The sequence below is a fragment of the Semicossyphus pulcher genome, unplaced genomic scaffold, assembly GCF_022749685.1.
Source record: "Semicossyphus pulcher isolate SPU_LCO1_2020_fin unplaced genomic scaffold, fSemPul1.0.p SCAF_20, whole genome shotgun sequence".
Classification (NCBI taxonomy): domain Eukaryota; kingdom Metazoa; phylum Chordata; class Actinopteri; order Labriformes; family Labridae; genus Semicossyphus; species Semicossyphus pulcher.
In genome coordinates this window covers 6,795,477-6,820,420 of record NW_027211694.1, presented here as the reverse complement: position 1 = coordinate 6,820,420, position 24,944 = coordinate 6,795,477, and the positions used below count along the sequence as shown (strand labels likewise).

At 42.3% G+C, this 24,944-nt stretch overlaps 1 protein-coding gene across 2 annotated transcripts; it reads left to right on the top strand.

The window, feature by feature from the left end:
* The first annotated feature begins 583 nt into the window (after nt 1-583).
* Nucleotides 584-24,526, top strand: gnptab (N-acetylglucosamine-1-phosphate transferase subunits alpha and beta). 2 transcript variants are annotated; one of them, XM_069671064.1, is made up of 21 exons: nt 584-822; nt 1,428-1,513; nt 1,838-1,957; nt 2,468-2,518; nt 4,025-4,227; nt 6,598-6,662; nt 6,856-6,990; nt 14,441-14,602; nt 15,295-15,474; nt 15,722-15,892; nt 16,050-16,173; nt 16,256-16,471; nt 16,572-17,602; nt 17,683-17,882; nt 17,961-18,180; nt 18,299-18,412; nt 18,532-18,611; nt 18,701-18,799; nt 18,889-19,056; nt 20,304-20,394; nt 22,858-24,526. In XM_069671064.1, exons 1-21 carry the CDS (start codon nt 661-663, stop codon nt 22,921-22,923), a joined length of 3,744 nt encoding a protein of 1,247 aa, XP_069527165.1. In that variant the 5' UTR covers nt 584-660; the 3' UTR covers nt 22,924-24,526. The 2 variants fall into 2 exon arrangements, with proteins under 2 accessions (XP_069527165.1, XP_069527164.1); XM_069671063.1 differs by having other exon boundaries at nt 18,532-18,617.
* The last annotated feature ends 418 nt before the right edge of the window (nt 24,527-24,944 follow it).

The following is a 24,944-nucleotide window of genomic DNA, read 5'->3' as shown; positions in this document are numbered from 1 at the left end:
AATAATGCAGTTCATCTAAGATGTACAGCGCTCTTTACAGAGTCTTTTCAGAGTCTAAGTGTTTTAGTTTTAGGGCCGAAACCCTACCATTTTGATTAAAGCCATTGTAATCAACTGTATTTGCATTTATTTTCATTAAAAAGGTGGTGATAACCTGCCTGGCAGCAAAATAAATAACTGACATGTATCTTGGCAATTAAAGAGTTGCTGCACAACTTAAAGCAGGCCTAAAATGTGTGCTGGTGAAAAGAAAACTTCATTCACTGGCCATATCAACTTCACAAAGGCATACTATGTGGGTGTTTCGTTTGCTTTTTCAGCGAAATAGTGTTACTTTCGCTTCTAGAGCAAACTCTATCCCGCCATCCCGACCCAAAGGGCCCACAAGTGCCCACTATAGTCCGTAAACAGGGCAGTCGTGGTCCAAGCGGAGAGACCTTGAATGCATCACGGCCAATACCCCTCCGCTCACCAGAGGGCGACAAACGAGCTCGAAGCTCGAAGCAGCTGCGATGAAGCAGCGTCATCAACGCCGAAGAAGCGTGAAATGTATGGTTGTCATGTGTCATGCAGTCGGGCTGGTGGTCAGCTGACATATTCGGGTCGCCAGTGATGTTTACTTTCTTTGTGTAGTGCGCTAACTCGCGTTTTTTTGAATGAATGCAGCGGTATGCGTCGCCGAGGAGAACCATGGTAGTCGTCAACTCAGTGTTGAAGCTGTTACAGCGGCAGACGTACACCTGTCTGTCCCACCGATATGGGCTCTACCTCTGCTTTGGGGGGCTCGTCCTCATGATAGTTTCCGCCTTTCAGTTTGGAGAGGTGAGGTTCTTCTATTTACTTCACTCCAGTCACTTACTGGCAACTAGCTTTGTTGCTGAATCAGCTAACGATAGTTAATCGGCAGCTTTTTCCAGTATAGTGTTGTCCAAATGAATTGAGGCAACGTCTAACCAGATTCCTCTCAAAAACTGAGCAGATAAAAGTGAACCAGCTTGTTGGTTAACCTACGTATCTTAAGAGCTTTGGTTGAAACAGTTTATGAATCTTTACTGTGTTCATTAGAGTTCGGCATAACAATAAATCACGTATTCTTACGTATTTAAAAGAAAACCTTTATTTAGACTAGAGTCCCATTGCTTGCAAACTGACCGCCCTCAACTTCACAAGTTTATTTTCGTCCGTAGAGGAAGTTGGGTGAATATCTTGCCAGGCTTTAAGTAGGTTGGTATTACAATGATTTGCTTGTGTGGGAATATTTGTTCCTGACCCAGGCTGTCGACCTGTGCAGAAAATTTGCAAACAAAGATACTGTCTTATTTTTGAGTGTGGTTTGGTTGGGTTCTTGTCCTAGCTGTCTGTGATATTTAGGCTGTACAACATATCCAAGAAGGTTGTATCATTTAATGCCCCCTCCTCTTCTACAGGTTGTGGTGGAGTGGAGTCGGGACCAGTATCATGTACTGTTTGATTCCTACAGGGACAATGTTGGTGGGAAATCATTCCAAAGCAGGTGAGCAAAAGACAGCATTTGTGCTCCAAGTAAAGGGCGTCTTTAACCTATCGCACCAAAAGAAACACACTCATATCACCTCTCTTTGGTGGGGTTCAGAAGTAAAAAATGAGCCCACTTTCTGCAAAAGCCTCTCTTCATACCACTTTAGACCGTTTCTATGCTTCCCTTGAGAGAAATCTGAAAGAACTAGACGGGGTGCAACCATGCATGAGCAAAATCCTATTCAGACTACAGGAAAAGTTTGCACCGGGGATGGAAATGGGGTCACAGCTTTTAAGTTTGAGCACTGTCTTGAGTGATATGAGTGTTTTATTTTCGTAGGCTCTGCCTGCCCATGCCTATTGATGTGGTGTACACATGGGTGAACGGCACAGACACGGCACTGCTGAAGGAACTGAAGGCGGTCAAAGAGCAACTGGAGGAGGAACAAAGAGCTCTGAGGTAGCTGTGGCTCCCATGTTTGTTCAAATGAAATGGAACAGTGAAGCTTGATGGTTAGAGAGAAATAATAGAGGATGTAACTAACTAAATACAAACATTTGTTTTTCTGCACAAAGTGTTCTCCTGCAATATTTGTTCATGGAGTGCAAACACCCTCAAGTGCCTTCTGTTTTTTTTACCTGAATACAGTAAAAATTAGCATACAAGTTTGAACGTTAGCATTATCATTTTCACTCTGATTAACTTGTTCAGACATTGCCCCAGAGGAAGAGGGAATCTTAGACCAAAGGTTGAGAACGTTCCTCTGTTTCATCAGTGCTCCTCTCTTCTCTCCCCAGTGTGGGAAAAATAAAGTTATCTTATCTCATCTTATCTTATCTCGGCAAACGATGGTTAAAACTATGTAGTTATTTTTTTACTAGCATGCCGTGCTGTTCAGAGTATTAACTGTAGAAGGTTTATAATAAAAAATAACATGAATTTAATGTTTTGTTCTTCCTCTTCTTATAGGGAACGTCTGGGGAAAAATGCAAGTGAGACAACTGAGGCGCCAAAAGACAGGTGAGGCGGAAGATGTGGCGGGTTTAAAGGGTCGTGTTGAACACAGAGTTAGAATATAAGCTTGAAAAGTGGTGTGCAAAATGGAAAAAATCCTGAACAATTGTGCATTTCATTTTGTAACACATTTAAAAAAAGAACAGACTCAGTAGTTGACCCCCTCATTTCAGTCAGTCAAAGCTGGTGTTCTCTGTAATCAATAGAAGCAATTATATTTGAAATTGGCGCCATAGCTGTGGAGAAAGTTGTATAAACAGCTCGTGTTTTCGCCCATTTTACATTCCTACAACACCCAGTGTGCATTGCGTCCCTCCCTCTAAAAGGAACGGGCCAGCGAGAGACGCTGGAGTGAAATACTACAGTTTTCGCTGCAGGCAACGGCTCAGAGCGGGACAGAATCCGAAATACGACGAGAATATACCGGAGGATCGTCTAAAAAATCTTCAGGTCTGCAGTCTACATTTCAAACCTGACAATCTTGAATGAGACATGACATCAGAGGCGGGCGTCCTAGATTGAGAAAGTGTAATTTAGCGAGCTCCCTGGCCTTTAGCAACTTTAGCAGATAGCGTCTTCCAAAGGCACAGAGCGAAATAGCATTTAGGACTGAGGTTGAAAATTGTTGAACTGGCCCTTTAAGTTAGGCTAAATAACTGAAACACGTTACTGTATAATAGACAAAAAATCAACATATAGTTATACTAATATAAGTGCGAATCAAAGCTGGAAAATATGATCTTTTTAAAGGTAGAAGTTATGGCTAAGCTGTTTTATTGGATTAATATGTGTATATAATAAATTGGCCACTGCTTTAATGTTGTCATATTTCCCAAACCTGTACTTAAGTAAAGCATCTAACTTTATTATTATGTCACTCTCAGAAAGATTGGCCCTTCAAATCAAACTGTTGGAGTTGCAAAGAAAGGCACACTGTAACAGCATTGTGAGACCACTGAATTTGATGTTGAAACAGGAAGTCGAGTGACATTACACCACAAGGAAATATATTTCAAGGGCAAACTAGCAGACAAATCAGTTAGGGAGAGAAAGGAGGCTTTTTGATGGAGGCTAAATGAGATCCAGGAAGTAAAATTGAGATATGAGGATACAAGAAAATCAAAATTTGTTAGTAAAATGAGAGAACTAGTGGCTATCAATCAGTCAACTTTGATGGGCCATGAGAATCTTACAGCTCACATAGAACGCTGAACCACACTGAAGATAAGACTTCCTCACAGGCATCCCCCCCTCTTTTGTCTTATCCCTCCTCTATATCTGTCGACTTTAAACACCCATCTGTGCACTTTAACCGCAGACACAAAGATCTCGATGCAACATTTCCACAAAGGAAACTGTTTGCTAAAGGTGTGAACTTCTCTCATCTCTCGCCTATGAGTATTTGCTCAGCAAAACCACAAAGTAAGAGGAAGGGGTCACCAAAGGGAGGACACACGATGCATTGAATTGAGTATTTTTATCTCTGTTTCTGTGTGTGTGTGTTTTTTTTAGTGTGAAACCAGAATGCCTGCTGTCTCACTGCATCATGGCGCCCATGCTGGCTCTGGACCCAGCTCTGCCAGCCAACGTTACGCTCAAAGAGCTGCCGACGCTCTCTCCCTCCTTCTCCGCTGCCAAAGAGCTGCTGCTGATGAACAAACCTTTCCACCCGTCTACCACCGCCTCCGTGGTCGTCTTCCATTCGCAGGCTGACGGTAAAAACACACAAATTAATCCCCCCCCTAAAATTTGGCAGAAAAGCTTGTTAATACTTCCAAGCATCATGTGAGCCTTAATAACCACCCAGAGCTGAACACGGCAGTCTGGTTATCACTGAGATAGGAAACATTATTTACAATGTTAAAAATGTTATTTGAAGTTTGATTAATGAGTAACCAGGGCATGAGAATTTAGCCGTTTTTGGGCAACAGTTAGTAAGGTAAGGTTGGATGATTTTCAGCAACAACTTTATTTATAGACCACCTTTTGTACAAAAATGCAGCCCACAGAACAAGATGTCACAGCACAGCCAAACAGTTTGGCCCAAATAGATATTAAAGAGCAGCTCCAGTCATGTTTTCAGACATTTAAAATGCTCTGCATGAAATAATAAATTGTCTGATATGTTTATTCTGCAAAATATGTTTAATTACCTGTAAAAATCCTCCCAAGGCATCTCCTCCTTCTGCCTCATTAAAAATTCCTGAATCTGCATAGTCCCCACCCACTATGCACATTTCCAACCGCCCCCTCTTTTGCGAAAACAAAACTCGTCCCTGCCATCGTTTAGCGGCAACTTGCTGAAACTTAGCTAGCTTGAAATGTAGTGATTAGTAGTAGCAATGCTAATGTTAGTCGTCAGTAGTGAGTTTGCAAACATTACAGTGGCGGTTACAGCTGGCTCGCGCATCGCCGAAGTGGTTGCCATAGGTTGCACATCATAATGATATGCATAGCGTCACCCCGTCCATTAACGGGATTGGCTCCTTAGGTTTGTGACGTCTCAAACCTGCCAATGTGAAAACGTGTTGTTCAGCCTGTCCTTGGTACACTGCAGTTTAAAAGCAGACAGGCCCAGCCACGGAGATGACTGCTGATGTTGTCCCTGATATTAATGTATGGCACTATGAGCTCTTTAAGATATGATGGTGCCTGACCATTAAGAGATTTGTAAGTAAGAAGAAGGATTTTAAATTCTATTCTAGATTTTACAGGAAGCCAGTGCAGAGAGGCTAATACAGGAGAGATGTGATCTCTCTTCCTAGTTCTTGCCAGCACACGTGCTGCAGCATTTTGTACCAGCTGCAGAGTTTTTAGTGACTTATTAGGGCAGCCTGATAGTAACGAGTTACAATAATCCAACCTGGAAGTAACGAATGCATCGACTAGTTTTTCTGCATCGTTTTGAGACAAGATGTGTCTGATTTTTGCTATGTTGCGAAGATGAAAGAAGGCTGTCCTTGATATTTGTTTTATGTGGGAGATGAAGGACATATCCTGATCAAATAGAACTCCCAGATTCCTAACAGTAGTGCTGGATGCCAGGCTGATGCCATCTAGGGCAGTTATAGCATTAGAGAAAGAATCTCTAAGGTGTTTTGGGCCGAGCACAATAACTTCAGTTTTGTCTGAATTAAGTAGCAATTGTAGCATAGTAGATATGTCTTGCAGCACATGAAGAACACCACGTGGAGATGTTTACACTTGATTGTCACTGGAGGGGGTCTTTAAATAAACAACAATAATAAGATGTAAACTGTAAAAAGCCCAAAAAATAAAAACAGAAAAGATAAAAAGAGTACAAAACAAATAATTAAGGCTTCATAACAAAGGCAGTAAATGTCAGGGCAGCTTGAGTTAAAGAGAGGCTAAACAGACACGTCTTTAGATATGTCAACAGAGGTGGAGTCTGGCAGGTCTGCAGACAAATATTCAAATACCAAAATAAAAGACAGATTCAATGCAGCAAAACCCCATTAAAATAACACAAACTTGGAGTAATCCTTAAAATTGAAGCATGGCACATGATAAAAACAGTACGTACATGCGTACACTAAGTGGTGCCTGTGTTCAGTGTCTCCTTCAAGGGCACTTAGCTGTTAGTTGTTGACATTTGTTTCATTAGTCTGCTGTTTCTTTAGTCGTTCTGGTTGTCTAGTCTAAGGAGCAGCAAGTAGGATTTAGTGATATCTAATGAGGAGTTAATTATATCTATTTATAAAGCACCATTCAAAACCATAATCACTCTGCTCTGTGTAATGCAGACAACAAAAGTAAAACCAACAGATACTGCTCCACTTGCCTACAGTGGCTGCGAAAAAATGCAAAAGCCCGCTCTAAGGCAAGTGTGTAGTTTGTCTGTTCTGGGCTACTGTAGTAACAAGTGAGGCACAGCTCAGGCGGTCTGTGTTTATAAGATCTGTAAGTATATAAAGGCGCATTCTAAGACAAAGACACTCTCAGGTGATTAGACACTAAAGAAAACATAATTAGGAATCTTATTTCTGCACACAGATGACCCTACATCTTACACACTGGATCTTATGGAGCTAAGTTATATCTTTCTTTTTCATTGTTCTTTACAGCTGATAAAGCCTATTCAGATGTATCTAAAGAAGACCAGAAGTTCTCTGTTTCCAGATGTTACCTGGTGAGTATATAGCATATTTTGTTGTACATGCATAACCTAATCAGACATGCCATTCTCAACATAACCCACTGGACTATTTCTAAATGTTATAACACAGCCCTCAAACGTTTTGTGATCACAGAACGACAGGCTGTGTTAACCAAACATCAGACTGTGTTTTTTAATTTGTACCTGTGTGTTGTGTTTCCTGCAGACCACAGATAAAGAGGCTCCGGGCCTGATCCGGATGCAGTCTCTGGCCTACCTTAGCGGCTTCCCAGCAACCTTTAAGGAGACGGAGCAGCTGAGAGTCAAACTGCCGTCTGTCATAACTGACAAAATCAAACAGGTAAAACAGGAGCAACCATCCCGATTGAATATTTTTGTGGTCTTTGGGTGTCTGCTGAGGCTGCTCCGATATGTGTTTTCACCAGGATATTAACCTCTCAGAAGATGCACAGAAATGTAGAATCTGCAGGCAGGGACGTGGATTTTAGGGATGGCAAGTGTTCTGGTTTCCGTTTGTAGTGCGCTTGTAGTCCGAGTAATATTGACCAATCACGTATCAGCAGGCTGCGGCGTATACCGGAAAAACACTCCGTGTGGAGAGCAATGAGTTAGCTTCTTATTAATCTATATAAACAGACATCTGCATGCTAACCACTAACAATCCGTTCTAGATCTAAAATTCAACCTGATATAAATTCCCTTGACGCGGTATCACGAAAGCGTTCAGATTTCCCAACTTCCTCAAATGCATCAGAAATGATCATCTGACCTCCGTTCAACAAACGAGCATTTTAAAAGTAGTTTTCTTCTCCTCTTGAGGACAGACCTGACAAAGCTTCATTTGTTCTGTTTTACTAATCTGCATCATGATGTTGACATTTCGGCAAAGGTAAGACCCGTTAATTACAAGTTAGAAAAACGGTTTCTATTTCTGTGAACAAAGCGGCAAGCGCAAAAGGAAGTCGTGACTGGAAGTCGTTTATCGCCAACCGCACGGCAGTCATCAGACTACAGCCGATGGGATCTGAGTAGGGATGCACGATATTGGATTTTTTTAACTCATTTAGCCGATTACTGATACCGATACCGATATTTTTTTCCCGCACACCTAATTGCAGAGATCATCAACTCTCTTCTGTACTGGAATTAGCGTACAGTATAATGGTGATACTCTTATCACATTTGTTACAACGGTCGGGGTGACGGGTCTTCAGATGGTTAATCAAGTTTGTAGGGTTGAAAGACTTTGCCTTGGCTCCTCCTCTCATCACCGAAGCTGAGCAGTCATTGCAAATAGCAGTTTTGCTTTCTATTTCGGACACTTTGAAAAACTTCTACACCACGGACATTTTGGCTTCTAACTGTCATGCTGCAGGTAGACACACCTAACGTCATCACGCTGCGCTGTGCAGGTCTTCTTCGCGCCGGGGACATTGCGCCGAGGTCGGGCATTTAATGAAGTATGCAGCAGCCCATTATTTTATCGGTTAATTATATCGGCGGATGTCGGCGTGTTGGCCGATATCCGATAGTTCCTTTTTAAGCCAATATCGGCCGATACCGATAACGTGCCGATAATATCGTGCATCCCTAGATCTGAGATTGCCTGAATGTTGATTAAATATGTATCTTGCAAAGTATTATATCAGCTGTATCCTTCTCAATGCGACACACCTCCGTTTAAACTGGCTAATTGGTCCAAATAGTGGACATCCAGGTACCAAACTGTAAGATTGATAAGCCCAAATGACTGATTTTGTAAGAGTTAAATTTTACTATAAGAATTATTTGTTACTCAGCAATTGGAGAATTAGTTTTACTATATTAAGTAGCTCCTAATGGTGCTGTAATTGTTGTTAATAAGAGGAAAAGGAAAGAAAGATCCAAAATAGAAAAAAGCTGCTTGTCTGATTGACTTTCTTTTTACATTTTCAAGATTCATATATTGCATCTTTGGGACTTTTATTTTGAAATCATTCTTTTGTTCTAAAGTATTACATCTATTGCATACTGGGAAAATACCCCAAAAAGATACTAAGACATTGTTAGAGACCTCAAACCCTTCTTCTACTTTCCTGTTAGTTTGGGAAACATTTTTAAATGTGTCTAATGAGGAAGATATTTCCTTTTCAGACCAGCAGGAGGCAGAGTTGCACACTTGATAAATACAGAAGACACTCCTGACTCTTAGCTTTCTTTTCTTAATTGTATTACCCAGTTGATTTAGCAAAACCAGCATTTATTATCTAAATAAGTGGTGTCAGTGATAAGGTTAAAGAAAGACTTTAACATAACTCTGCCACCAGATGTCGCTCTCACCGCGTCCTATCACAGTGCTGAAGGATGTTGCTACATCATAATTACAATAGACCTATACTGTGTATTCGTGTCTGCACAAATGAGGTTTTTGATCTTTTTATACATCACATTAGCGTCACATCCAAATGTCAACTCCTCCTTGAAGAGGTTGCACTGTCCTGCTAAACACGGCCTTTTTCTATTTTAAACAGTTATGCTGTGATGTGGATAAAGGGCCTCTGTTTAGCTTGGCGGCGGGCGACTTGTGTATCTAATAATTTTCTCTAATCAGAACTCTGCTTTATATTTTGAGTGGGAGGAATGCCACTAACGAGCGTGGATTACTCTGAAATAATCAAAGAAAACAAAAGGGAGCGGAGTGACCCCGTCTCACCGGCAGACGGGCAGGACGGCATGAGTCAACTGTTCGGCCCTTCTTCCGATAATATACTCACATGGCTGATAGAATTAATGAGTGACTGATTAGATAACATCTTTTGTAACAGCCTTTGTATATTTAAAGACAAAACAGAAGTTTAATACAAAAGCTTTACAGTCTCGGTGAGCTCTTCAGGAGCCTGGAAATACAATGTTCTGAAGCCAAGGTCTTTAAAACTTCTTCTCTTTGTTCAATCAATTTGTTGACGAAATCAATTTAAGTTAATGTTTGTGCAAAAATTATCCAAAATAACTTGTTCAAGCTCCAGTGTGAATATTTGTTTTACTGTTTCCTAGAAGAGAAATCTGAACATGTTTTCGTTTTGGTCTTCAGTTGCGACAAAAACAGCAAACTTGTGTTTTGGAAAATTATGAAACTTTATTGACACTTTTTTTGTGACATTTTAAAAACCAAACAGTCAACTTAAAAAAATTGCAGCCCTGCTTTATACACTTCATTACAGTGTTTTCTAGTATGATCTTATAAAAACAATGATTGCAGTTGTAGTGCCTCTGTTCCTACCTTTACATAGAAAAGGGTTGTGTTACAATAATAATCATACAAAAAGAAGTTTTAAAGAATTTTGAATCAATAAAGTTAAGTGGGGAAAAAAACACAATATAGAAAAAAAGCAGGGAAATGTGTAAAAATAGAAGTGAATAAAATAATTATTGAAACAGATGCTTATTTAAATAGTTTATTTATATCTTAAATATTTATTTGTATTTTATAGCAGGTAAAGTTCATGTGGGTAAACCTCCGTTGAGTTCATAAAGATTTCCTTCTGTTGCCATTTTTTCTGGAAAGAAAGCACTCAAAAAATAATTATACCAAAAACATGGACTTTAAGTATTTCAATTACGTGTAAATTTTCCATGTAATTTTATTACATTAGTTCAAGGTAAAATGTCACCTTAAATGCAATGGTTTTATATCATGTTGAGACAACTTAAATAAAGTTAGTAACTTAGTGACTATTATTGTAAATAAAGTATTGATTTCATTTCATTTAGTTTCATTTTACCTAAAAATATTCCATATATTTTAATAGGGCCAAGAATCCTTTTTTTGATATAAGACAGGTGGTATATTTAGATTTTCTTAAATGTGAATTACCAACTCTCAGAAAGCAGTTCAAAGGAATAATCCTTTGAGAGGAATGATCCCAAGAAGTTTTCGATCACATTAGGCACAAAGAGGTAACTTGATAACTTTGATAAACTTTAAGTTTAGACTTTTTATTTTTTTAGCAATGGTTCCTTATCATTTTTAAAGTTTTAATAGATCTAAAATTGGAATAATCTGAAATGTCACAATTATAGTCTGTTCATAATACCACTGTTTATGTGTGAGCAGAAACAGGTGACTCACTGCAGCTCCGTAAGTGTTGAGATGTAGGTTAACTCTGTTTAACCTACATATCATCATAGCACCCAGTTGTCCCATCCATCCCTGCGTCTGTCTCCAGGTCTGTGCAGCCTGGCAGGTCATGTGATAATAACCGGCGGCATTCGGCCTGTAACCTTAGCCGGCGGTGAGGGGGTTAACATAAGAACAACTGTTTGGAGTGGCGCGGCGCCAGCCAGCAAGCTAAAGGGCACAAGGATTTGACTGACCTTCCCTGCACTCTTGGACACGCCCCTGCCTTCCCATACATGTTTATTTACGCTTTTAATTACCTGTTTGGAGTCCCTATATTGTTTTATAGGTGGAACAAGCTGGAGGAGAGACTCAAAATGGAGTGTGTAGTGGGAGAAGTGGCGATACTGGGACTTGTGTGTCCAGGAAAGTGGATGGAAAGTGTGTGTGTGAGTGTTTGGCTGGAGGGATTCTAGGTACACAGGCCACCACACAATGCACAGTTTGGATTTCAAGGTGTTTCCTGGTGTCGTCAGGCCGATTCTGTGAAAGAGGGATGATGTGCATAGTGTGGAGGGAGAGCTTCAGCAGTGAGAGACGCTCAGTATTTATAGCTGGTGTTAGAGCGAGCGCCATGGTGATGAAAGCTGCCCCACAACCTCGATCATCTGCCCGTGATGTGGCCTGTCGAGTCCTGCTGATGTGTTAGCTTGTATTGTTATGTGCGGTCGTCCACATGGTGTCTCTTCTCCTCTATGAAGCAAGATGCAAAGGTTTTAGTGTCTCATATAATCTCTGTTTACAGATTCTACATAAAAGTGGGCGAAACAGACCCGATCAGCACCGACTTCACAGCTGATTACTATAACAAGTTACCGCTAGTCAGCAGTCAAACAAACCTTTTTATCCTACCTGTGTGACGCAGCCTTCTCCCCTGTGTCTGGCCGTGCATATGATCCATCCTCTGCCAAGAAAGTTCATAAACACATCCAAGTTTTCAAACCTGCGGCTCCTTTAGAAGCCACACACACGTGTTAGACGTAACTCCGCTTGCTTTCTTCTCGTCTTTGTCCGTCTTTGCATAAACGAGGTTTTACCTCTTTATATTCATTTTAGCTTTTTTGTCCACATCAGCGAGGAAGGTATCCATCATCACCGGCTTTGGCTTTTCTCTGAATCTGCTGTCACTCAACTCGTTGTTGCTCTTTCTTTCTTTCCTGACTTTATTTACCACACATTCTCATGTGAATGATACATTGTTGCAAGTTAAAATACACGCAGCACTTTAATCATGAACCCTTTCTAATCACGGATCCATTCGGGTTTTACACACAATGTTGAACAGACCCAGAACTGAGGATTAGAGAACGAGTCCCGACCCGGACCCGTATGACCACATAATACTTGGCCGGGGTCTCAAGTCGGGTCCCGGGTCCTCGGGTTCCAGTAGACCCGGGAAGACCTCTAGTATGCAGGAAAACAGTTTGTGTGGAGAGCAAAAGCAGGATTCTTTAACTTCAACTTCAGCTTTATTGAATCCTTGGGGAAGTTTGTTTTGCACCAAGTAAGACAATAAAACATTTAGAAAACACAGACATGTAGACACAACAAAAAACATTAAAACACATAGAATTAATTAAGAATACATAAGTGACAAGAGGATGCAAAACCAACATTAAAAAAAACATAAATAGCTACTGGACGTGAACAGGAAATACTTAATCTACAGGGTCGTCATTTAAATTCAGGTTGTAAAATTACTAAACCTAATTGACGGCCCTGTAGATTCAGCATTTTCCTGAATGTAATCCATCGTAATGACTGCCGATTGGTGTCTCACGTAATATGTGCAGTGGTGAACTACTACTTGAGGCTTTGAAGGAAAGGCTGGTGTTCACCTTGTTTGTTCTCCGGCAGGTAGGATGGGAAAACGGCTCCTTCTCTGTCTTTTACCTTATTGTGAACTCATAATATAAAAGCAGCCTTAAATTTGCTCCGCATAGAATTCTCTGCTTTGCAAAAATAGCAATTCAAGCAACTCATTCTGTTTTTCCTCGAGTATGGATGATCTTGTCAGTTTAGTGAAGCCATGGATAGTTTGCTTCGGATTCCTCTGTAGGTCACTAGCCAGTTTCTGATTGTCAGACTGACCTCTTGACCTCTGTTGCACCACACCCCACTGCAAAATCGCCACCCATCTGCTGAAAAACATCACTCGCCACACAGTTTAATGGTTTACCCAGAGGATCAACTCAATTATTTCTACACTGATTACACTTCCTGCTGCCACTGCATTTAAATGCAAGCCACAGTGACCAGAGATCGCAGTGGGACATGTCTATGTGGTGAGGAACAACTTCAGCTGCTGCCTGGTGATCTCTCTCTCTCTTCTGGCCCTCGTGCTTCACATACTGCTCCATATTTTTAATGATAGGTGAGATTATGAACATCTTAATCTCTAAAAATATAAGTTATCCACGACTTTTGTTTACAAGCAGTTCAATGTTAAAGCAAGACCATTTAACGACTGCTAAACAGGGGCTGTAAGTGACCATTTTATCAGCCTAAAACCCAAAGATATTCACTTTACAATCAGTCAAATACAGATTAAATTGCTTCATTGTGACCTAGTGACTAATTATTCTTATGTAATATATATGCATGGTTGTTTACGCTTACTTGCAGGCAGGCACGTGCTTGTGTGAGGCCACCACACACCTCTGCTTTGTGTGCATGTGTTAGAGTATTATCAGGACTATAAAGAGAGCTATAACAAAGATGAGCAATGTGATCCGAGGCTCGCTGCCCTCCTGGCTGCTCCCTGCTGGGTTTTAAGACACAGCTAATCCTCCTCACCTATAAACAGGAGCAGAGAAAAAAAAGAGGCACAGCACGAGTTCATGCGGGATGTTTGGGTTCATTTTCAGACGATGGGTGGGGGTGAGGCGGGGTGAGTCTTTTCCTGGGATGCTTACGGTTTGAGAGACGAGAGAGGTTGGAGGGCAGATGGTTTGAAATGGGCAAGGCCGGGGGATTCTCTCTCTCGCATTCATCATAAACAAACACACACACACACACACAGAGAGTCCTACAATGCCTCGCATAGCTGTACTGAGATCAGAGGGGGAGCCACTTCCAAGTGACCTCCATGGAGAAAATGACATCACAGAATTTTCCAAACTTGAACTTCTGCACACACACTCCTGTTTATCTGAGGTTAAAGCAGCCAGCAGATGCCTCCACACAAACATCATAGCTGCTTTTATTTTACCTCTTCAGCTTAAGGGTCAAAGGTGATATCGTTCTTAAGTATTTATCAGATATCTTCTCGTTGCAGTGATAGACTGAGGATCTCTGTCACAAGCTTGGCACTGTGGTTAGACCACATCCCTGAACATGTGACTTCAAATCTGAGAAATTGCTTTTTAGGTAGTTCCCAGAGTGTATGTGGTGATTTAAGTTTTGTCATTTAAAGGGGAACTTCACTGATTTTGCAATTGATATGGAGATTACTACACACAGGAACGACAGTCTGTCAGGAGACCTATTTTAAGGACTAGAATTCATGATGACTCAACTTCTACTGCATCAGTTTTCATTTTCTTATTTAAACCACACACCTTTATAAAAATGTCCAAAACTCTGAGGTACTTTTTCCAAACAATTAACAATTTAATTTTCTGTTTTCTTTCAGTTTGAGTTGTACTCTGAGGCCAGCATCGCCCTGCTCCACCTGAAAACCCCACAGGATTTCACTGACCTGACCCAGCAGGCTAAAAAGAACCTAACCCTGGATGGAAAAGAGTTAACCATCAGCCCTGGCTATTTGTTCTGGGACCTCACTGCCATCTCACAGGTATGACTGGTATTCTTTATCTCTTATCTTTGTTAACATAATCATACTTTAAAAATAAGTTTTAGAGCAGCTGAGAGTTGTGGGGACTATTGATGACATTTTTAGCTTTCTGGTTTGCCTGTTGTTGTAAACCAGAAAGTGTTGGAGTTACAGTCCCCATAATGATAGGTAAACTAGAATGTGTGTGTCTGTAAAAGTCCCGACAATGATAGGTAAACCAGGAAGTATTTGAGGTACAGTCCCCACAACGATAGGTAAACCACAAAGTGTTTGAGTTAACATTCATACAATGATGGGTAAATCAGAAAGTGTGTGTCTGTAAAGGTCCCAACAATGATAGGTAAACCAGAAAGTGTGTGTCTGTAAAGGTCTCAACAATGATAGGTAAACCAGAACGTGTGTGTCTGTAGAAGTCCCCACAACTATAGGTACACCAGAAAGTGTGTGTCTCTTAAAGTCCCCACAACATCATGTAAACCAGAAAGTGTGGGTGAAAAAAAAATCCCGGCAATAATAGGTTAATCACAAAATGTCACCTCTCAACAATGATGGGTAAACAAGAAAGTGTGTGTCATGAAATGTCCCCAGAGAGTATGTATTAGTCTAAGTCCCCACAATGACAGGTAAACCAGAATGCATGTGTCCTTGAGCTATAGTCTAATTCATGTTGTTCACTCTTATTTTCTTACTAGTCCAAACAGGATGAAGATGTGTCAGCAAGCCGATTCGAGGACAACGAGGAGCTCCGTTACTCCCTGCGCTCTGTGGAGAAACACGCCCCGTGGGTGCGGCACATCTTCATTGTCACTAACGGGCAGATTCCGTCCTGGCTCAACCTGGATAACCCCAGAGTTACAGTCATAACACATCAGGTAATATTTAAGCCTCGACCTCACACATGTTACTGCAGGGATCCGTGGTCAGCCTATTTTTGAGTCTTAACTGTTATGACAAACACCAAACTTTATCCTAAAGTGTGAAATATTGATGAGCTTTTATGACTTAATTTTGCACCTAATATTCTGTTTTTTTCAAGCACAATTTCCATATCTCATTCTATCAAATCGGTGATCTAATTCATCATTTAAGGCGCACATTTGTTTTTCTTTTACCTCCTAGGATATCTTCCAGAACAGCAGCCACCTTCCCACTTTCAGCTCCCCTGCCATAGAGACTCACATCCACCGCATCCCAGGGCTCTCCCAAAAGTTCATTTACCTTAACGATGATGTGATGTTTGGCAAAGAAGTCTGGCCGGACGACTTCTACAGCCACTCGAAAGGACAGAAGGTGTGAATGCTACATCCTGAGAGCTCACCAGGAGTTCATGTTAACATTTGTGCAGCTGTTATATGAATGTATTTTAAAATAATTACACATTAAATTGTCAGATTGTCTCTTAATACAAACTGGCCTTCAAGCTTTAATTTTCTTTGTCTCTTTGCAGGTGTATCTCACCTGGCCTGTCCCAAACTGTGCGGAGGGCTGCCCTGGATCCTGGATCAAAGATGGGTACTGTGACAAAGCCTGCAACAACTCTGCCTGTGATTGGGACGGAGGAGACTGCCTTGGTAAAGACATCAACAAATCATCATCTCTTCTGTATAAATAGGCTTAACAAACATTAACTATGTTATGCCTTTTCTCCAACAGGTGCGGCGGGGAGCAGTCGATTTGCAGCCGGGGTCGGTGGCAGCGGACCAGGTAGAGCTGGCGCACAGGTGTGGCAGTTTGCAGGCGGTCTCGGAGGTCTTGGAGGGACGTCGTACTGTAATCAGGGATGTGCCAACTCCTGGCTGGCAGACAAGTTCTGTGACCAAGCCTGCAATGTGCTTACCTGTGGGTTTGATGTGGGAGACTGTGGCACAGGTGAGTTATATAGATTTTTACACATGGGAACAGTTGCTTCTATCAAACCTCTATAATGTTTCCAGCCATATCCTTTAAAATTCTCTGATTTCTGTTGCAGAGCACTTTGGCGAGCTGCTCCGTGTGACCCTGCTGAAGAATCAGAGCCTGTACACCCTCCCTGTAGGTGAAACCAGGCCGTATTTCACCTTCGACAGACTTGCTCGCAGAGTCTCTCAGGCCCACGTGAGCGACAACCAGGTGGTTCGCCACACCTCCATCGCCAACAAGTGGAAGACTATTCACCTGCTGCTCCATCCCGGCCACAACGCCACCCAGATCCAGTACAACCTCACGCTCCAGAGGGAAGACGACACAGAGTTCACAATGAGCTTCAATGTAGCCATCGACACCCGCGTTCTACCTCATGCTAACGTGTCCCAAACTGCGAGCAAAGACGCCGGCAATGAGCCGACGCCCACCCCGACTCCGGAGCCGGTGTTCCCGTTCTCTGACATTCCTGAGAACAAACTGGGTCCTAAGATCCAGAAGAAGCAGCCCGATGACCCTGAAGTTGTCATAGAGGTCCCGTCCCTGAACGTGTCACTTCTACCAGCGGCTGTGCGCAGTGAGCTGCAAAAGCTGGAGGAGAAGCTTCTGATTGGTGACATTACCTTAAAGGGTTTCAACCTCACAAAGGCTGAGATTCTTAAACCGTACGAGACACAGAACCAGGCCATTGATTCACATCCAGGTAATGAAGGTGGAGCCAAAGTCCAGGGAAAGCCGAAGAAGGAGCTGGAGCAAGAAAAATTAAATCAGAAAAATCCAAACGCAAAAAAAGAAATGTCCGAGAAAGATGTGAATGAGCAGAAAATGCCCGTCACTCCTCCTATTCCCGTCCACATCAATGATGAGCATGTGAAGGACCGTGTGATACCCAAACATCATAATCTGAAAGCTGCGATCGAGAGGCCTATTATGTCCAAACTGCTCAGCAGCCTCTCCAAAGCCAAGAGCGGCGAGAATCAGCCAGACCTGGCCGACGCTGCTGGAGGAGGTCCAGTTGGGAGGAGACTCCAACACTTCATCTCCTCGGACAGAGGCTTCCTGCCGTGGGAGAGGAGGAAATACTTCCAAGAGCTGCTTGAGGTAAGAAGGTGCAACAACTTCCAATCTTCTAGACAAGTGAGATTTTTGTAGGTATTGATTTGTTTGCGATGCCGCTACAGGAGGAGGAGCGTCTGCAGAGAGAGTTGTCCTATGAGAGTGACGGCGCCGCCACAGGTCGAAGGCTGCAGGACACTTTTGCCGACTCGCTGCGCTACGTCAACAAGCTGCTCAACAGCCAGTTTGGATTCACGTCCCGCAAAGTCCCGGCGCACATGCCTCACATGATCGACCGGCTCATCATGCAGGAGCTGCAGGACACGTAAGCTTGTTACTGATTCTTCTTACAAACCTTTAGGTTTAACAGAAGAGGCAACATCCTAATTTCCTTTTTTGTCAGATTCCCTGACGAGTTTGACAAGACATCATTCCACCGTGTTCGTCACTCAGAGGACATGCAGTTCGCCTTCTCATACTTCTACTTCCTCATGAGCGCTCAGCAGCAGCTCAACGTGTCCGAGGTGTTCGATGAGATCGACACGGACCACTCGGGCGTCCTGTCAGACCGGGAGATCCGAACTCTCGCTACGAGGATACACGAGCTGCCACTCAGCCTCCAGGTCCGTCCTGGCTTAGATATATCTTCTCTCCTAAACATGAGATTAATAGTTTTACTATAAATCTTGTTGTTTTGAAGAACATGTGTGTAACATGTCTTCTTTTGATTGCACTTTCTAGGACCTGACAGGCCTGGAGCAGATGTTGATAAACTGCTCCAAGTCTCTCCCGACTAACCTGACCCAGCTCCACCTGGTGAACCCAACTCAGGAGGCCTACTACGACCCCAGCATGGTGAGCCACACTTTACAAAAACAGCCTGGAAAAGGGGAAAAAACTAAATTGATGTTTAATATAAGACTTCTCGGAAGGAATATTATTAATTATTTGAGTGATCTGTTTTTAATCCACAGCCCCCTGTCACAAAAGGCCTCATCCTCCACTGCAAGCCCATCACAGAACGCATCCACAAAGCCTTCAGAGACCAGAATAAGTACAAGTATGATCTTACATGCCGGTTATTTACATTTTGTTCAGTCTTTCTGCTGAGTTACTGCTGCTAACATGTCCTCTGTTGGACAGGTTTGAGATCATGGGGGAGGAAGAGATAGCTTTCAAGATGGTTCGCACCAACGTGTCTCATGTGGTCGGCCAGTTAGATGACATCAGGAAGAATCCGAGGTGGGAAGGATGTTCGATTTCATTTATCTTGAACAACCAAAGTTTACCATAGTGGTTGTGACATCTGTATTATCACTGATCCCTGACAGGAAGTTCATCTGTCTGAATGACAACATCGACCACAGCCATAAGGACGCCGCTACGGTGAAAGCCGTGCTGAGAGACTTCTACGAGTCCATGTTCCCTCTGGCGTCCCAGTTTGAACTCCCCAGGGAATATCGCAACAGGTTCCTGCACATGGAGGAGCTCCAGGAATGGTAGGATATGAAGTTTAGAAATAATGTGGATCAGTTGAACACATGTCTTTGTATTTGTTTTAGCAAAGTTGCTGCTGAAGCTGAAACTATTATTAGCTTGGCTCGAGGGATATTGGTCGGCTGGTCTACGACTCCAGGCTTATATACTGTCCATCAACAGTTACTGGGTGAATAGGCCTGAAATCTTGAACAGACAGTCAGAGGCCAAGCCCCACTGGATTCAGTGATTCTGATTTATCCAATACTTTGCTTTATGAATAAATACCTGCAAGATAAATAACCTGTCAGCCTCAGTTGTACTTCATTTTGCTGCTCAATAGCATGCCATCCTCATAGTGCATTGAAAGCATTTTAGCAGCCTTATGTTAGCATTTAGCTTAAAGCCCAGCTGTGCCCAAGTATAGCCCCACAGAGTTGACTTATTCTTGCTTTTTCTGATGTTTTTTTTTCTTTTATTAATCCAAAAACACTCATCAGAAGTAGATAAAATAGCAAAATAAGGCTCGTCACAATTTCCCTGATAGCATGTTGATGTTTTCAACATGCTTGTTTTGTCTCAATAACAGCCCAAAACCCCAAAAGATTCATTTTTCAACGATCAAAAACTGAAAAAATAGCTGTAGATTAAGTAACTTAAACAATTAGCAAAATTTTCACCCCTTAATTTCCCGTCAACTAATCAATTGTGATTTTTAAAAAAGGTTGAAAATGCACTCATACCACTACTGCACACAGTCCTATTTGCATGTGAGCAGGTAATTCATCCATTTTTCCCTCCTCCAGCAGCCTACCTTAAGAATGTGTTTCTCTCACCACATAGGATTGTGTGTTGCCAGGTTGGAGCGGTGGGAATCCCTCGGGGGGCTTAAGAGGGCTTTTGTCAGGGACCCTGCTCCTGAATTCAAGGGGGCTTCAGCTGGAGAACGCCTGACTCACATAGAGACTTTAAAATTAGACCGAGCCGATTGAGATCAGTCGCTAGCTTTAAGATGCTTTTAAGACCCTCACATAGCTGCGCCTCCAGCATCTCCACCTCCCCCGTCTGTCTCATAGTTGGTAGGCACATGGTGTCACCTTGTCACCCTGTTGCCCTGCTGCCCTCTGCATACTGCACGTTTCCTTCTTGTTACATAAATGCACAACTAGCTCCCTTTCAGACATGCGACCTCTGACATTTGTCACCCAATCAAGAAGCATCTGTACCGGTTGGTGTTTGACGGAGTGATAATGTAAATGTCTTTCCACAGGCGGGTGTACCGGGACAAGCTGAAGTTTTGGACGCACTGCGTCCTCGTGACGCTCGTCATCTTCACCGTCCTGTCGTTCTTTGCCGAACAGGTCAGTGTTTCCACCTCACAGGCCACGCACGCTTTGTTTACACATTCAGATAAAGACACTCAGTATGTCGCTCACACACCTCTCCGTTTCCATGATTCACACTTGAGCTATGATTCAGGCCTTCGCTTCTGATATTCCACTCGAGGTGCAGCTGTATTAGGTATCATGCTAGTGTAACCTGCTGAGCCAGGATTTGACTTTACAGAAACCCAAGACTTGTCTGTCTTTGTTGCTCTTTTAATGTCGCCAGAAAAGCGACATTTCCAGCTGAAGGAATGTCCGAACATGATTAAAGCCACAGATTTAAAAAGCAGGATAGTGTTCTTGGACATGTTCCTGTCAGTAGTGTCAAATTTGGTGCTGGAAAGAGAAACAAATGTCAGGAATCGATTAACAAATCCTCCTCCCTTGGTTTGACATTGAGTGGTGGTGAGGCACATCCCTAATCCAAAGTGTGTGTGTGTATGTGTTTCCAGTTTCTCTTCAGCGAATCTAAAGAAAGGTTAATAGTTGGAGTGACCTTCGGAGAATTCCCCCCTCAAAAACCCGTGGGACCAGTGTTACCAGTTAGGCATGTGTCACTCTGGTCCAGTGTCTCCGTTGCCACAGAGAAACAGACTTTTGATGTCCTCCTGGCACCTCGAGAGTCTCACTGTCCTGCTGCCCAAGTTATTTAAGATAGAGACATCTGAGGGAGCTTTGTACAGTTTAGATTAGAGAGATCAAAAGTGCTTTCACTCCTGAGGGAGCCGATTCTGATCCGCTGCCCTGCTTCTAAGATTATCTTTGCTTTCTTGGGTTACGAAAGGTCCGAGGTGTCAAAGTTCTTTTTTTAGTGACACAGTTTTGATTACCTGAAAGGAAAAATTCAATATTTTGTGAAAATGTGTTTTCTTGTGGTGAGTTTAATAGAATCATAGATCAGTGTTCATTTTGGCAGCTATGTTAAATGATCCATGAGCCCAGAATTTGGACGTCATGCCAGTTTGGAGCAACCATGTGTCATAGTGATTTTTTTTCAAAGGTCCCTAGTGTTGGAAAATGTATGATAGCATTGCAGCAATGGTAGCGTTCTATGTGCCATCGCTCCTTTTTTCATCCCTCCATCATCTGCATTTTTCACATAGAGCCTGTATAAAAGAGGGTAACCTACACAGAATATCACAAAGTCACATTTTCATGACACTGAGGACAAGAATTTGTCGGTGGGTCAGAAATCAGCTGACAGTCAGCTGCTGCGATAGAAGGAAATGGTGGGACTGAGTCTCGGTTTCTTTTGTTTAAGCAAACATGTAGGCGCTTTGGAAGCAGATGCGGCATCAGCACAGTCTTTTGACCTCGTGTTTGACCTCACATTAAAAGTTAATGTATTGAAATGGAGAAGGAATCTGGCAAATGAGGACGACACAATAAGCGGCTGCAGTTCTGCGGATCGTCTAATGTGTGAGTCAAGAAGTGGAGCCCTGTTAAAGTTAAAACACTTTGAAACTGGCCATGACACAGTCAAAAGACTCTGCTTGAGTAACCGCTTTTGGAAAGATGCATCCCTTGATTTCCAACAATCTTTAAGAATGAAAACCTGCGCAGACAGAACGCAACGATTGCAAGCTATGAGAGTGACCTCTTTTTACAAATCTGTGCACGCTGTATATACTTTTCCTCCGACCTAATCTATATTAAGCAATCTGTTACATCATTTTAAGTACCATAATTATTTCGGCTCAGATTATAATCTTGTTGTCTACAAACGTTGAGTACACTGAGAGCACTGAGAAACCGAAGCTAAATTCCTTGTGTGCGGATACACCCTTAAAGCTGATCCTGATTCAGATCTAATTAGGGCTTAAACTAACAATTACATTTGTAATTGATTTATCTGCCAACTATTTTCACAATTAATAATATATTGGTCTGTAGAACGTCAAAAAATTGGTTAAGGGCCGCTGGTTTAGCTCTGTTGGCAGAGCAGGTGCCCCATATACACAACACGTGCTGATCGCAGGCTCGTCTGTATACATGTAGTGGAGGTCATCCTCCTCTCTATACTACTCCCCATGCTTCCTGTCTCTCTTCAGCTATCCTGTCAAATAAAGCCATAAAAAATGTTTAATGAAGCTCATCTTAATGTCCAAGAAGCCAAAGTGCCATCATCAAATTGCTTCTTTTATGTCCTACCCACCCATCCAAACCCAAAGACTATTATGTCATAAATGACAAAGAAAAAGGAACAAATCCGCATATTTTACAACCAGGAAATGTTTGACGAAAACTATGAATCAATTATGAAGATAATTGTCAATTGATTTTCTTTCGATTTATTAATAAATGTATCGTTGCAGCAGGAGGTCCGACTCTCCATCAGACATCAATATTTCAGTCATCCTCTCACTAACATGCATCACTTTTATCTGACTTCCCTTTTCTGTGTGCTGTTTCTAATTCTGCCATCTCCTCCCTCTGCAGCTGATTCTGCTCAAGCGAAAGCTGTTCCCCAGACGCAGAACGAACAGCAACCCCGAGCGGGTGTGAAAGAGGAAGATCTCCCTCTCCTCTCCTTTCTGCACTTCCACCTCTCCACCCTCTCTCTCCTGCTCAGCTGAGACACCGAGAGAGGATTCAGACCAGGGGGACTGGGTGGAACCACGGATCTGAAGTCCTCCCGGTGCTTGTGTTGCATCAGCACGGACAGGAGGATAGTGACTCATGAGAGATGGCGATGAAACATTTTTCCAGAGGATGATGGATGGGGGCTGGCCGCTGAGAGGAATGGCAGCCAGTGAGAAGAAGCCTGTAAATCTTGTTTGCCTCCGCTGGGGGCATGTGAGACTTTTGTTCAACCGACACTCGTAACAGAAAAACAAACACTCCCTCACAATGCACCGCCCGCCTCATGTCCTGCTCTCACCGTGTCACTGATTGATGTGCTGTTAAAGTGTTAAACATTTGATAGCAGCAGGTCAGGACTCAAAGTGTGTGTGTGTTTATCAAGCCTCAAGCACGTTCTGTCATAACATCCACAGAAAGAAAACAATCTGCAATGATTTCCATAACTGCTTTATTATTTGGGATACTTTTCAAGGATAAAATGCCAAACATTAGCTGGTACCAGTTTCTTAATTGTGATTATTTTCTACTTTTTGTTCTTTATGTGATCGTTGGTTGATTATATTTGGGTTTCTGACTGTTTGTTGAAAGGAAAAAACTGACAAAAACACTTGAAGACATCGCCGTGGGTGATGGGAAAGAGTTTATAGACATAAGGATTATTTCATTAATTGAAAAAGTGGTGCGTTCTTGCAGCGCTGCTTGTTTTTGGCTTTCACTGCTATGACTTTATTTTAAAGAAAAGGAAGGAAAAGTAAATATAGGATGAATCGAATAAGTAATCTAAGTGTTTGCTTTTATATCTTTCTCTCTGAAAACATGAAAACTTGAAGTGCCTTCGTTGTTCATTCCTGCCTGTTTGAACATTTCTGTTAACCTCCTCTTCGTCCGCCACATCACGCCCTAATCTGGTACAATGAGAATGACTGGGATAAGGGATAATATGATTATCATTCTTAAAATGGTACACATGTAATTGATCGTTGGAGCTACATGTAAGTGATGCTACAGCTTTCATATATACCTGTATGTGTGTCCCTGTGGGACTCAACAGGCTCGCTACTGTCTGAAATTCAGACCCCTCAGCATGTTCTGTAACTTATTTTGATTGTTATTGTGTCGGTCAGCTTGATGACTGGTGCATTTGATTTCATGTAGAATGTAAACACAGCCTCGGACACCTTGTCAACTGTTTCCTCTCTCTGTGTCACTTTTACAAAGTTCTTTAAGATAACAACAAAAATTGAAGTGACTAATAAAGACTGTGAGCATTCTTTGGCTGCCATAAACATCACGTGATGTACAGGATGATGTCCGCAGGCGTGACGATGAGTAACACTTCTGGAAAGATTGCATCAGTTGAATGGCTCGTCAGACTGAAATAAAATGGGATTTGGTTCAGTCATTTTTGTGAAGTTCTTTTAAAGATTATTTTTTGTCTTCAGAGAGAGAGAGAGGACAGTGCTGGAAACAGGGGAGGAGAGAATGGGCAATGGCAGAAGGCAAGGGAGTGAGAGTGGGAGTTGAACCCGGGGCTGCCACATGGAGGACTGTAGCCTCTGCATGGGCCGCCAATTTAACCACTGTAAATGGTGTAAACTGTGTATGACTCAGCAGTATCGTGCATTTATAGAACAGGTGTGGATGTAGCCTAGACTTTCATCCCATATATAATTTTGTATGCGAGTACCCAATTCTTTTACCCACTCCGCTTTTATGGTGTCTGTGCATGAGCGGTTTATATCTTGTCATGTATCATATATATGGGATATTATGCGACCTTGCACAGAGGTACTTTGAGCTATAAGCTTACACCAGCAGGCTAAGAGGCTATGCTAACACGCTCATATTAAAGAGTAACTGCACACTTTAACATGTTTTTTGAGCTGTAATCTAAATTATATTGCTGTACTGTGATGACACACATCAATACTGGTGTATTGACA

Bases quoted from the DNA above. Each gene is read 5' to 3' on its own strand.
- gnptab (XM_069671063.1), top strand. From the start codon at position 661: ATGCAGCGGTATGCGTCGCCGAGGAGAACCATGGTAGTCGTCAACTCA. The intron at 823-1,427 runs GTGAGGTTCTTC...CCTCTTCTACAG, and splicing joins CCGCCTTTCAGTTTGGAGAG to GTTGTGGTGGAGTGGAGTCG. The intron at 14,603-15,294 runs GTATGACTGGTA...TTTTCTTACTAG, and splicing joins ACCTCACTGCCATCTCACAG to TCCAAACAGGATGAAGATGT.